Genomic DNA, 15,724 nt, shown 5'->3' with positions numbered 1-15,724 from the left:
GAAAATTAGCTAGTGACAAAAATGACATCTTTAATTAAAGAGCATAAGTCTGTGTGTTCTTTTAACAAGACTGGATAAAAATAGTAGTTTTGTGAATATAAGGTCATAATTATTTATGGGGACAAATCTCATGCTGTAAGCCAAACAATAATCTGTTAATACACTTACTTCTGAAATTGTGAAAAATGATATCGATGGTGTTTGTTACTAGGAAATGGGTCAGCATAAGTAAGAGTAAGAATAACAACAATATTAGGCAAAGGACAGATTGCTTCCCACTGTACAGATGAACCACTGAGTTGCAGACAAGCACAATGAAAAGACTGTTACACATTATAGCACTCTTTCCAAAGCATATGCATTCATGCAACTTTTTGTTCAGCAGTTGTGGCAAGAATTTGGCAGCAACCATTTTCATTCCCAAATCTCCTGTCACAATTTGCTGCACTGAACTCCAATGCCTGGCATTTCAGTCAGAGCTGTGACTGGTAGTGGTTATGTGCGCAGGATGTGTGGTTGCTTGTGCAAATATGTGTGCGTTTTCTTGGCTGAGGAAGGCTTTGGCTGGAAGCTATATTGTGTAACAGTTTCTTTGTTGTGCTTATCTGCAACTCACTGTATCACCTTTACAGTTAGCAGTAATCTATTTCTTTCTTAATAGAGGGGGCAAAGAAAGAATAACTATAATTTCAAGAAAAAATTTCAGGAAAGAAACATAATTTTCTGACAAACGTGTATATTATGAAACAGTTTATAAAATACGTCTCCAATCATCGGCACAGACACTTTGCAAACTCAATTTTCTCCAGTAGCATTCCTGAAAATGCATCTAGCAACTTAATTCTTGGGGAACTAAACATGATTTTTATAGTGTGACACGCAGTGAAATATTTCCAGATACTGAATAGACAACAAATAATGTGCAGAGGAAAACAGAATGTAGGAACAGGTGTTTTTGATACTTTACCAGTATTTCAAAATATTACAATGGTATTACTGAATTCTATCCACAGAAACTAACAATGATGAGAAGAGGCCCAGTTATTCAGAAAAAACTCTAACAATTATTTATTTTTAACAATGTCTGAAGTAACAGACATTGGTGACAATTTTGCAGCTGTACTAAAATTTAAAAATTTATTCACAATTGCAGAATCTTCTTGATATTAGCTGCATTAGGTATGAACATATTACCTATTGATGACGCATGTAAATTTGTGCCTGACCAGGACTCAAACCCAAATTTCTCCCTTGTCACAAGTTGTCACCTTAACCATTTCAGCTATCCATGTGCACTTCCAGGACTGACCCAAACTTCCAATTCTCATACTGCTTATCATCCCATTGCCTGCAACTTTACTTGGATTTTTGCCACATGGTTTCAAGGAGACAAACATATTCATTGTTAGTATTATGGTCATCATTTTGTCCCTCAATGACTGTAATACTTATTTTTAACAATGTCTGAAGAAACATACATTGGTAACAATCTTGCAGCTGTACTAAATTTATGAAATTTATTTGCAGCTTCTGAACCCTTTCTGACATTAGCAGCATTAGGCATGAAGATATTAGCTGTTGGTGACAATAAAATAGCTAGAGCCACAGGATTTCAAAGAGCAGCTGCAAGATCATCACCAACGTATGTTTCTTCATACATTGTTAAAAATAAGTATTACAAGCCTTCATGGGCAAAATGACAATCGTAATACTAACATTGACTATGCCTGCCTCCCTGAAATCCTGTGGTGGAGACCGAAATAAAGCAATGGGGTGATTGATAGTATCACATATGGAAGTTTTGGTTAGTCCTGGAAATGTGCCCAGGTAGCTGGAGTTGTTAAGGTGACTGCTCAAGACAAGCACAAAATCTGAGTTGGAGTGCTGGTCTAGTGCAAATTTTCAAGATATCTTCAGTATCTTCATATATAAAGCAGTTAACATCAGAAAGATTAGACAATTGTGAGTAAATTTCTATCAGTTACAATAACTGGACCCATTCAGAAGTATGCATGCTGCACAGAGATGAAAAAAGGAGTGAGATGAGAAGTAAAGAACACTTTGCATGTGCTTAATTAACATAGACAAAGATAAATTAACATAGACAAAGATAAATTAACAAAGACAAAGATAAATTGTCTACCTTCAGAGATATTGCTAGATACATGCTATAGCAGTGATTTAATATTAAAGGTTATTGATTTTTCTCTCTTAAGCATGCTGCAATTTTAGTGTTTTTAACCTGAGGCAGTTCGCCTTTGTTTATTGGGCATTGTGGTTTATGCATTCTGAAGTGCACACATCATTTTCCTTTGTTGTGACCAGAGACTGAACTGGGAAAAAAATCCTGGTTGCAAAAAGTAAATGTGCAGCCAGGTTTTTATTCAGCTTTGCCCTCTGCTAACAACAAAGAAAAGACAGTGAATTTCAGAAGGTGTGAACAAGAAAACACCAATGCCCACAGAAGCTATTTTATAAATGAAAGTGTACTGCATCTGACGAAAAATACTCTCAAAACTGCACTAAGCGTAAGACAGAAAGCTCAATAATTATTGATGTATAAGAGCTGTTGTGGAAATGGGTGAGGCAAACAAGCATATGTGATTAAATTCTTTTTCACACATAAAGGAAATGTGAATATTTCATGTGATCCTCTGAAGCTCACATGACACTGGACATTTACCTGCAGACATTCTTCCAATTATGCAAATATATTGTTCTGTAAAGTGATGAAGAATCATATGTAAACTGCAGAATCCTAGAAAACATGACATCAATGTAGCAAGGTAAATACCAGTAATGCACCATTTCCTTTACACATACACAAATTGGAGTCAAGATGTGATATTATCTTTTTATTTATTTTCAATAAATGTTGATACACAGTTTCTATGAGGATAGTGTTCTTATTAAAATGAAATTGCTTAGATATGAGTCACCACATGATTCCAATGGACACTGGAGAAATGATGCAGTAACCACAAACCGCCTTCAAACTCTGCAGCAGCTACTTTCTCAATGGAACACACTGATAGGCATGAATATTTTGTTACTTATGAAGTGAATATGATTGCTTCAGTAGTTCTTTTAAAATATTGCAACAGTGGCATATTGAACTGACTGTGAAGTATAAAAAGAACATTTAGCTGTTGTAGGGCACAAAAGTTTTATTGCATTGGCTTAAAAAAAAAAAAAAAAAAAAAGGCTGCAGTAAGAGGTGAAGATATTGGTGAGTCTAATGAAATGTTGCCACGTATATTTTCTATCGGCAATCATTTCAGTAATTCTGAAACAAAGTTTGCACCTTTACCAAAAATGTTCAAGTATGTAAGAAAAATAAAATATCTGGTCACTACTGAATATTATGTTTGTAGTTAACCAGAATTCAAAGAAGAGTACATACATGGGGGAGGCCTTTCTCCAATTAAATTTGTTTCTGACCGCTGAAATGTTTCTCAGCTGACAAAGTTTTATTTTTAATGGAATTATGGATTCCTTAATTTATTTTAACAAAACTAAAGTGATGCTTTCACTTACATGAACTGAACTCTGAAACTCACTCCATCATCCTCATCATAAATCACTTCAACAGTTTCTCATACATATGAAAGTGTAAATACATTATTTCCTTCTTCATATTTGATATATCAGGAAACTTTGTAACTCCTTACAGAGCCTCCAAATGGACACAGACATATCACCAGCCACATAGATTAATTTAAATAACATATTTTTCTTATTAAGCAATGAAACAATTATATTACATAATTATTATAAATAACTTTCATTTGAGACTCTAAGAACAAGTACATAGGCATAACAACCAGATAAATTAGTGAAAAAGGGACATTTTGGTACATATCCGTGATCATCTGTATCTAAATACAATTATTAATATCTGACAAAATGAAAGGGCAACTGTACTAGCTGTATGCATTTGTCAATTGCTGTTCAAGAAAGTTCCAGTGTCCTGGGATGAAGGAACAATCAGTCAGTACTGTTTAATTTGTACATTGGAAACATCACATTATCCACTCGACCAGTGTGGTGAATTCTAAACAACTACAAAAAACTTCATTCAAAAGAATTCAATAGATGTACCACATCAATGAAAAATGAATATGAAAAAAGTCATTCATTCCATAATGATCCTGTAAACCAATAATGCTTAAAAGGCACTCCAAAACACACTTATCTGAACTGTAGGAAGTAATTCCTGATCCTGATCAAAAACACGATTCAGAACAATATTAACCTTACACACACTGATTTGGATCATCAAGAACAAGCCATATATACAATAACCTCTTGCATTGTAATAAAAAAAGAAAAAAATCTTTTTATAGTTTATAATATGATGATAATGGTACTGTGCAATTTAATATGTTAGATGATATTAAAATGTCTTGAGAACAGCACTTCAGCATTATTGCTACAGCATATTTCATTTAACAGTGCCAACAAAGAATTCATGTAAAAGTACATGCCACATTCTGTAGTATGAAACTTGAAATAAATACAGGTAAAAGTGTAAGGAATACGTGGAATTATGAGGCACTTGGAGATTGGATGTCGGCTTCACTATACACAACACGGAGGTTAATTCTTTTAGTTCACTTTTTCACAGATAAAATAACACAATATAAAATGCAATACAACAATAGTTCACATTCATTGATTAAAATCTTAATTAAACTTTGTTGGTTCAAAGAAAAATGTTCTTTAGATGGGAAATGCTGCACAAGGCAACAAAGAGGTATTTTTCTAGTAATAGTCTCACATGGCCTTTACTCAGTCAGTATAATCTCTCAGAATGATCAATTTCTTCCGCTGCTAATTAATGGCAAAACAATTTTATTTCTTGTACTGCACATACTCATTTGTATATACACATTTATATCTTTTAGTCTCAGTCTTTTCATGCATTTGTTGCTATATAAAAATATTTAAGTTTCATCTGCAACAATTCTTTGATTGATATGCAGAATCTCTCTTAAAACTAATTTCATGTACAGTAAAAGTAAACAACAACTGGAGAAATTAAGGCCATCAACAGATGTATCGAGACACTTGGGTACGATACACAAAATAACACTCTGTGTACAAGGAATGTTATATAACAGTGATGTCAATGTGAATAGTAACAAGATTAATATTGATGAGTAATGATTCTCATTAACAAATATAATACACAATACACAAAAATGTGAAAGTATAAAATGGTCTGTTATCAACAACAAGATTTAGAAATTTGTATGCTTTGATTTTAGAAGAAATTCTCCATAATGTCAATAAAATCTGTTCCACATACGTGCATGTAATGTCGACCTCTTCATACAGAAGTCAAAATGTTTCAAAATGTAAACATTCTGGATGGAAGAGGTTTGCTTCTAAACCACTATCTCATTACTCCAAGTCTTTTTACTTTTGAATTTCTGCTCAGAAGGAAATTAAATGATCAGTATAAAACTGCACTGACATTACACTTAGATACAAAAGAAAAATGCAATACAGCTAATGACTGTAGACTAGCTTCAGAAGCATATGATACTTAGGAGGAGAGAAAGTGGCGGCAGCACGTTACAAAATCAGCAGTAACGGGTGTGCAAGCTGCCGCCAGGACCTGATCACGCACTTGTTTGTTTTGTAGCAAATTCATGCAATATGTCCCATGCCATTTCTATATCATTGCGAGTGATTCCAAGAGCACGTATGACAGCATCCTGTGCATAGCCTTCTGATGTAAGCTGTGCAATATAGTCCATATTCAAATTCTCATATGCGACTGCTGCTTCACCCGCTGATGCTGATGCTATTGACTGGTGATAACGAGCTTTTTGTGCTTCACTGGCCTGTCTCGGCCTCTGAGTTGGACCATGCTGCAGTTGCATGTGAGACTGCATTTGAACGTGTGTTGCAGCCTTTGCTGGAGTCATTGTATCCACATGCATGTCGTAGCTCACTTTACTGTTGGGGAAGAAAAAATGGTTAGAAAGAGAAAAAAGGAAGTATTAAAAGTTGTCTACAAGTTACAAAACTAAATTTAATAACTGTAAATCTATCAGAAATCAAAACGACATGCATTTTGTATTGTCTTATAAACATATTTATAACCAGTGCTTCTTTTTAACACAATATTGGCACCTTTTTTCTTCCATTTTAAAAACTGTTCAATTTATTTTGAGCAAAATGTATTATAAATATTCCAGTTGATAGTGTTGTCTTTGGGAATAAAATTTCCAGTTTTGTTTCTTAAAAGTTGGCACTACACTTTATTCCTGGTTCATATGATAGTATCTCTCTTCCAATTAAGGAGACCATGAAGTTCAAAAGAAGTGAATTCCACAAAAATGAAAGACATAGTGGTGCAATTAGATCAGGTTTTATAAAAGGCAAAAAGAAGCTGTTGCAAAGTGTCTGCTTTCAGGAGATGACGATTATCTACGTGCATGTGATAAGATTTCAAGTGTTGGCCATAAAATCCTGGGAAGCATCTGACATTTTGCAATGCTGGAATTATAAAGTTAGCTCATAAATGAAAGAATATCTGCAAGAAAATAAATTCCCAGATATATTACTTCTTCTGTAGCACAGTTTGGGCACAATTGCAGTATCATCCAGTGAATGTGAAAGGGGTTTCTCTTAAATGAATCTTATTGTTATGTCAGCTAGATGATTTATGCTTGTACAGACAACTTTTGCATTGCTGATCATCAGGATAGTAGGGCCTAATCTCACTCAGTTCAGACCTAAGAAATATGTAAGTTGATGGCTGCTCCAAGGTTACTGTTCTGCAGTGGCAGCAAAAGCAAGAAGCTATGTAGAAATGATAAGTGTACATCAGAGGAATGTTAAAATTGTGGAATTTGCTGTAGTAATAGCTTCTTTGTGAGTACTGCCACATTTTATCCCTCAGAAAAAAAGCACTGATCATAATACAATTTATTTTCCTCCTGTATTTTGTTTCAAAAAACACAACAAAGGATACATGGAAAATGATACCAATTATACACAGTTTTAATATGTATATATCACAACTCTATTCTAAATTCTGTGTCATACTCATTAGGAATAATCTCTGCAATTATTCAGTTGTGTTTTAAAGATGTGGACACAATGACAAATAGCATACATGAATATAGGAAGAATATGATAAAGTAAGCAACAATAGTAAAAAAAGCATTAATCAACAACACAACATTATTAACAGAGAGAAGGGAAGACAGGCAGAAATGATATAAACAGCCAGTTTGTCTTCTGAAACAGTGCCTTTATTGTGTACTATACACCTATTGAAAAATGCCATTACACAAAATTTCCTTAAGAACTGAGGCACGTTATTCCGCAAACTTTTTGTCAGGGTCATGATAACCTGCCAGTCCAGTCCACTACTGTACCCATCATTGCTTTCGTTCCCTGCTAACTGCCCCTACTTTAGTTACATGCCAGCTGGGTTCCAAACTACAATCAGCTGTGATAAGCTTGCTTGCCTAGATGATGATAGAGGTACCACTGAATATAATTTAATGGAAAATTTACGAGGTTTGTTTGCCATGATGGACTTCAACAGATCACATTCAAACACATATCATGCTCCTTCAAAAACTGTTGTATAAGGCATGCTGTTGGCTTAATACAATGATAACTGTACTTACATACACTGAGTATTCAGCAAAGCTCACTTTTGTCTTTAAAAGAGCATAGGAGTTGCTGAACATCTGATTGAAGTGTGAAAACTAATTTCATATTGTCTCTCTTTAAGATCTGAGTTCCTTTACCCTTTGTTGACCTAAATGCACGTCTTAATGTTTTATAATGTATAGAGATTATTGAAGCCACTTCTTTTGTGAGAGCTAATTATGAATAAGGGAAGATTATATACAATAATAATAATAATAATAATACTGAATTTTATAAGAACTTCATTTAGATACTTATTATTGTACTTTATTCAAAATTAGCAACACATCAAATTTTAGGACATTACATTACCAATGTGGATGTGCACTTGGTATGATAAGTAAGTTCTGACATTTAGACAAATGAAACAATATGCTCTCATAATTTTTAATAAAAGAAAGTGAGTGCAGATCTCTCTCATTTTTCTTAAACTCTTGACTACTGGTTCCATGATAAATTTGATGCTGGAGACAACCATCACTGTGTCACTTTAGTCTGTCCTCCTCCCCCCCCCTCCCCCCTCCCCCCATCATCCTCTGAAGTTATTCTGCACAATACAGTTTCAAATATGAACAAAAATGCTAGTGCAAAACCTTGATTATAACCTAGCTCTCATGAATTAACAATTTGATTGCTCAGCATATACTTACTCCACAAGTAAGCTATTTTGAAACTCTTTCTTAAAAATGAGTAATGCTGCGAACTCTGAAAAAAGGAAATTCCTATGTGAATTCTATTATCTTTCATAATGAGAAGACATGCATTTTACACAATAATATATTGTTTATGATTTTTTTCTGTGGCCAGTTCTGTAAAGAAGATTACCCTGCTATGTCCCTATGAGTGTTATAACTCATAAATTCAACAAAACGACAGTGTCTATCAGTTCAATGGTGATGGTCAACATTTGTCTTTTTTCTCATCAATATGGTAACCACATATTTAATGACCTAAAAAACAGTGAAATATGCAAGCATTTATGACCTAAAACTTACATAAATATGATCTTAAGAAATAAAATATGACTTTACATAAGTTTATTTAAAAACTTTTCCATTGATTTTTTAAATACTGGATTTAATCCAAGGGCTATCTATAAATGAACAAACATTTTGATCTATTGCAATGGTGGGCAGGGCTACAGCTGCCACTTGGTGCCATAACGTTCCTACACACAGTATGCATCCAAAGGTGGTAGCGTGTGACCTGTGTCTCTGCTACTTTGCTTTCTGTGACATATTAATGACATATTAAGATGTGTGGTGCAATAGGAAAATCTCATTACGTGTGAAGCATGTTCTGTAATTAGGTTTCTATTGGCAAAAAACTGCAATTTATTATGACTTTTGTGTGATGTGTATGGAAAAGGAATAATGAGTGAAAGCTGAATGAGACAATGGTGCACTGATTTTAGAAATGGCCATACCAATGTTCACAATGAGGACTGCAAAGGTAGGCTTAGCCTTGTGACTGATGAACTGGTGATGAAAATCAATGAAAAAATTCATGAAAATCGTCATTTCATGATTATGGAATTTTTGCAACATTTTCTCCAAATTTCACAGAGTTTGGTGCATTAAAATTGTGCTAGAGAAGCTTGCTTGTCGTAAATTTTGTACTCGGTGGATTCTCAAAATCCTGATGGAAGAAGAGCCTGGCTGCAGCAATGATTGTCCTCTACAATTACGAGAAAAATGGTAACAAAAATATCAATCACGTTGTAACTGGGGACAAGACTTGAGTGAAAAATGTCCATTGTGAAAGAAACAAAATGGCAGTCAATGGAATGGGAACTCCAAGAAAACAAGGAAGTGTTTGCAAATGCTGTCAGCAAGAAATATCATGGCTAATGTGTTTTGGCCAACAGAGTAATTCTTATTGATTTCCTTGAATATGGCACAACAATTAACTCTGAGGGATATTGTTAATCACTAACAAAATTAAGGCGGTGATATAAGTCAAGTGTTGGGAAAAACTTAGCATGCACGTTTTGTTTTTTTTTCATGACAATGCATGTCCAAACTTGGCCAGTCACAGATGAGAGTTACTATAGAGTCTTGGATGGGTGGTTTCTATAATCTACCATACAGCCTGGATTCAATGTCGAACGACTACCACCTCTTCCCATCAATAAAACCATGGCTTTTACACAACGGTTTAATACTAAAGCCTAATTTCATGATAGTATAAACCAGTGATTGCAACTGCAGGTAGAAAATTTCTACTGAAATGATATTGTGTGATAAGTGCATCAATTTGAATGATAATTATGTAGGACAGTACTGAATGGATATTTTAGTTACTTTAGCTGAATTTTCCCAGAAAATAAGACAATAGGAAGTGAAACTATGCCGAATATGCTTCTCTAGTTAACACAATGGCAAACATTGTTAAGTGAAAAATTTGCTGTACTTAGCTTCTTGATTGGTTTATCTATTTTTTCCACTCAGTGATGGCTTGTTAACCAGATGAATATCATGGAATTTTATACATGTTGTTTCACACACTTTCTGTAAGTACTCATAAATTACAAGTAATGAGTGTTCCACACTGCTGTTCATCTCATCAGCAGGTATCTCCCATCAAGACACAGGAGTTATTCGCTTATTTGTGTCCTATCCACAACTCTGGCAACAATTTAAGCTATCAGTATCAGTTATGTCATTCTGTCAAAGCACCAAATGATAGTGTACAGAGTGTGGATGATCCAGTCACAATGACAAATCTGCATCCACTATTAACAATCTATCAAGTTGTGTGGATTCTTTTCTACCTCTATTGTAATTAGTACAATATTCTACTCACATTCCCTGTGGGAATAATAATATAGGCACACCAGTATATTTGAAAATTTTTCAATGCTTGAAACTTTGTAGTTGGTGTCTATCTTCTGGCATCTGCCAAATCACGTTATGTAAATAATGTGTGATACACGTAGATTTTGCACTTCTCTGGTTTTATGACTACTTCTAAACTATCATACCAAGAATGAACAGTGTAGCATCAGTTTATCCCACTAAAATTGGTGAAAAGAGTGGAGCACAACAAATCACATCTTACATACTGCAGGTTTTGAGATGTGGTACGATAGAAATTTTGGGGAAAATGATGTTAAGGCATTTGCAGTTCAGTTTCAGTTGAACAAATGAAATAAAATTAAAGCTTTTCATATGTTTTTGACAACTGTGAAAACTTTGGTAGAAATTGTGAAAACAAAGCATAGTATCTCACAAATTAGCTTCCACTGGTGATTACATCAAGACAGTTCCAGTGCCATCAAGTGAATGTCAATCTGATCATTAATGATGGCATAGCCTCTCTGTTAACAAAAAGTGTTTCTTCACAACTTTTACTGAAGTGGAAAGACCCGTCACTAACTTGCTTTGATCCTTCAAAGTACGTGGAATCTTGGCTCCTTCATGAACGGCACACCATTATGGACACCAACAGCAAGGAAAGATTGAGAGGAGGGATGTACAACGAAAGCCTTTCAAAACTATGAATAGTTATATAAACTGTAAGTTAATTTTCTGTAATAAATCATAAATAGAGAAATAATGTTTAACTTAATTAATAAAACATGTCATGAAAGTTTTAGTTTTCACCAGTACAAATATTGTATTCTCACTTTTAAAATGCTCAGAAAAGTGTTAAAATAATTTTTGAAGAAGTCTAAATTTCAGAAACACCCCCAGAAGGTCACAGTACCAGAGCCTCTTCTTTTTCTCTACAAAGCACTGCTGTAAAATCTCTGACCAATTTTACTGTTTATCTGAAAAATACCCCATCACATCCCCATCAAGCTTCTTTAACAGTAGACAATTATTTCCTGAAAATAATACATCCCCATCAAGCCTCTTTAACAGTAGACAATTATTTCCTGAAAATAATACCATATATATATATCTGCTTCTGGTATCTGAAACTCAGAAAGCTCCTGATACAGAGAGATTAATCCTGCCATTGTTATGTTTGTAACTCTTGTAGCTTTTGTGGGATTATCAACAGCTGGATTATTTTCTTTCTTCAACACTCAGTCCTTCCACTAAAACCAACAGAGCATAGATTAAGCCACTTTCTACTAGCTGAATGTAAATTAGAACTAAAAGTTGAGAAAATAAAACAGTGAACTAAAAACAGTAACCTCTTTAGTTCTTAATAAAGAACTTTCCTCACTCTTCTTTGCCTACAATCTATTTAGATTTATGTGTTTTCTAGTTTTATTTTAAATTTTATAGCAGTACCCCAGTTCATTGCCAAGGAATGCGAGGCAGAAGCCAACAAGCAATACATCAATGAGTGGCAATGAAAGCCTCTACAATTATGAATTGTTTCAAACTTCGGCAACGTGACTGATAATTATAAATTATTGCTTTGATAATTTCCATAAGCTAACAAAATAACTGATTTCTTCAATGCATTGAGTATTCTAAATATATTGCAGGACATACTAGTCCCTTAAAGAAGTCCCTAAGTTTAAATACCTTGATTTCCTTGACAATGATGTTGCAGATGGAGAGTCCATTTCAGTAATGGCATTGGCAACAGGTTTCACATGAGTCACACCACCTGTAAATGAAAGTTGTTACCAATATACTCTTCACATTTATTGATTAATTATTAAACTATAAATCCACAAAACATAAACACATCTGATATAATTCTTATACAGGGTGTTTCAAAAATGAGCGGTATATTTGAAACGGCAATACAAACTAAATGAGCAGCGATAGGAATACACCGTTTGTTGCAATATGCTTGGGACAACAGTACATTTTCAGGCAGACAAACTTTCGAAATTACAGTAGTTACAATTGTCAACAACAGATGGCGCTGCGGTCTGGGAAACTCTATAGTACGATATTTTCCACATATCCACCATGCGTAGCAATAATATGGTGTAGCCTCTGAATGAAATTACCCGAAACCTTTGACAACGTGTCTGGCGGAATGGCTTCACATGCAGATGAGATGTACTGCTTCAGCTGTTCAATTGTTTCTGGATTCTGGCGGTACACCTGGTCTTTCAAGTGTCCCCACAGAAAGAAATCACAGGGGTTCATGTCTGGCGAATAGGGAGGCTAATCCACGCCGCCTCCTGTATGTTTCGGATAGCCCAAAGCAATCACACGATCATCGAAATATTCATTCAGGAAATTAAAGACGTCGGCCGTGCGATGTGGCCGGGCACCATCTTGCATAAACCACGAGGTGTTCGCAGTGTCATCTAAGGCAGTTTGTACCGCCACAAATTCACGAGGAATGTCCAGATAGCGTGATTCAGTAATCGTTTCGGATCTGAAAAATGGGCCAATGATTCCTTTGGAAGAAATGGCGGCCCAGACCAGTACTTTTTGAGGATGCAGGAACGATGGGACTGCAACATGGGGATTTTCGGTTCCCCATATGTGCCAGTTCTGTTTATTGACGAAGCCGTCCAGGTAAAAATAAGCTTCGTCAGTAAACCAAATGCTGCCCACATGCATATCGCCGTCATCAATCCTGTGCACTATATCGTTAGCGAATGTCTCTCGTGCAGCAATGGTAGCGGCGCTGAGGGGTTGCCGCGTTTGAATTTTGTATGGATAGAGGTGTAAACTCTGGCGCATGAGACGATACGTGGACGTTGGCGTCATTTGGATCGCAGCTGCAACACGGCGAACGGAAACCCGAGGCTGCTATTGGATCACCTGCTGCACTAGCTGCGCGTTGCTCTCTGTGGTTGTCGTACGCGGTCGCCCTACCTTTCCAGCACGTTCATCCATCACGTTCCCAGTCCGTTGAAATTTTTTAAACAGATCCTTTATTGTATCGCTTTATGGTCCTTTGGTTGCATTAAACCTCTGTTGAAAACTTCATCTTGTTGCAACAACACTGTGTTCTAGGCGGTGGAATTCCAACACCAGAAAAATCCTCTGTTCTAAGGAATAAACCATGTTGTCCACAGCACACTTGCACGTTGTGAACAGCACACGCTTACAGCAGAAAGGCGACGTACAGAATGGTGCACCCACAGACTGCGTTGTCTTCTATATCTTCCACATCACTTGCAGCGCCATCTGTTGTTGAAAATTGTAACTACTGTAATTTCGAAAGTTTGTCCGCCTGAAAATGTACTGTTGTCCCAAGCATATTGCAACAAACGGTGTATTTCTATCGCTGCTCGTTTAGTTTTTATTCCCGTTTCAAATATACCAGTCATTTTTGAAACACCCTGTACATATGATGGATTAATTAATCTGTTGCAATGACTAGTAATAAAACGAAAAACTGTTGTAAACTGTAAAAATCAGCATCAATAATTATGAAAACTGAAGGGCCTGAAAATGAAGAAATCCTTTATGAGAATAATGAATGAGTATGTTAAACAATGGAAGCTCCTTGATGGAATAATGTCAATATTACGACAAGGATAGATTACTACTCACCATACAGCAGAGGTGCTGAGTCACAGATAGGCACAACAAAAAGACTATCAAACAAGTAAGCTTTCAGGCAAAAAAGCCTTCATCAGAATCAGACACCACACACACAAACACATGTAAATGCAACTCATACACACATGACCACAGTCTCCGGCTGCCGAGCCAGACAGTCGGGCCTCGGCAGCCACAGACTGTGGTTGTGTGTGTGTGTGAGTTGCATTTGCCATGAGTGTGTATTGATTCCAATTGAAGGCCTTTTTGGCCAAAAGGTTAAATGTTTGACAGTCTTTTTGTTGCAACTATCTGCAAATCAACATCTTCGCTATATGATGAGTAGTAATTTATCCTTTTCATAATAATGTCATATGAGTATATTGCTTGAATAAAAATTGACAACTACCATTTAATGTTGGCTTAGGTTTTAATGTTAACTTGTTCACTTTATGAATGCTTAAACTGAAAATTGTACGCACAACAAGAAAAGTTTTGCATCAGCCCAGTTCCCAGAACTCCTGAAGATAGACATTGACTGTGGATATTGCATCACAGACACAGTCCCTTTGATTGTTCAGAGATATCACTAAACCCACCCAAAGACGTAAACAACCATGCATGAGCAGTGCCTATTAGACGGAGGGGGTCCGACAGCCGATCAGTTCCAGTCATTCCACCGGGAGGAGGTACACGGATCATGTTGTCTGTAGTTCAACCATGCCTAGATGGTAAATGCCACAGTTCAATCATGTCTGCATAGTTACTTTGTGCCAGGAAGGGCTCTCAACAAGGGAAGTGTCCAGACATCTCAGAGTGAACCAAAGCGATGTTGTTCGGACATGGAGGAGATACAGAGAGACAGGAACTGTCAATGACATGCATCACTCAGGCTGCCCAAAGGCAGATGAACACTACCTACAGATTATGGCTTAGAGGCGCCGTGACAGCACCACCACCATGTTGAATAATGCTTTTCATACAGCCACAGGACGTCATGTTACTACTCAAACTGAACACAATAGGCTGCATGATGACTAACTTCACTCCCAATGTCCATGGCATGGTCTGGTCCATCTTTGCAACGATGATACCATGCAGTGTGGTACAGATGGGCCCAACAACATGCCGAATGGACTGCTCAGGATTGGCCTCACGTTCTCTTCATCGATGAATGTCACCTATGCCTTCAACCAGACAATAGTGGGAGATATGTTTGGAGGCAACACAGTCAAGCTGAACACCTTAGACACACTGTCCAGTGAGTGCACCAAGATGGAGGTTCCCTGCTGTTTTAGTTTGGCATTATAAGGGGCCAATGTATGCTGCTGGTGGTCATGGAAGGTGCTGTAATGGCTGAACGATACGTGAGTGCCATCCTCAGAGCGATAGTGTAACCATATCGGCAGCATATTGGTGATGCAATCCTCTTCATGGTCAACAATTCGCACCCCCATTTTGCACATCTTGTGAATGGTGCTTGACTAGAGTAGCCAGCATGTTCTCGAGACATGAACCCTATAGAACATGGCTGGGATAGATTGAAAAGGGCTATTTATGAATGGCATGACCAACCAACCTATCTGAGGGATCTACACTGAATCGCTATTGAGGAGTGGGACAATGTG

At 36.4% G+C, this 15,724-nt stretch overlaps 1 protein-coding gene across 9 annotated transcripts in view; it reads right to left on the bottom strand.

Moving 5' to 3' along the window:
• Positions 1 to 3,186: 3,186 nt before the first annotated feature.
• The window catches only part of LOC126321333 (E3 ubiquitin-protein ligase CBL), a 186,288-nt gene continuing 173,750 nt past the window's right edge, over positions 3,187 to 15,724 (bottom strand). For all 9 annotated transcript variants that reach the window (XM_049994177.1, XM_049994172.1, XM_049994176.1 and 6 more), the window contains 2 exons: positions 12,165 to 12,249; positions 3,187 to 5,967 (listed from right to left, as the gene is read on the bottom strand). In XM_049994177.1, the coding sequence (XP_049850134.1) occupies positions 5,628 to 5,967; positions 12,165 to 12,249 (425 nt within the window). In that variant the 3' untranslated portion in view covers positions 3,187 to 5,627. The remainder of the gene's footprint in view (positions 5,968 to 12,164; positions 12,250 to 15,724) is intronic.

Source organism: Schistocerca gregaria, chromosome 2 (genome assembly GCF_023897955.1).
Source record: "Schistocerca gregaria isolate iqSchGreg1 chromosome 2, iqSchGreg1.2, whole genome shotgun sequence".
Lineage (NCBI taxonomy): Eukaryota > Metazoa > Arthropoda > Insecta > Orthoptera > Acrididae > Schistocerca > Schistocerca gregaria.
This window is presented reverse-complemented; position numbering and strand designations above follow the sequence as displayed.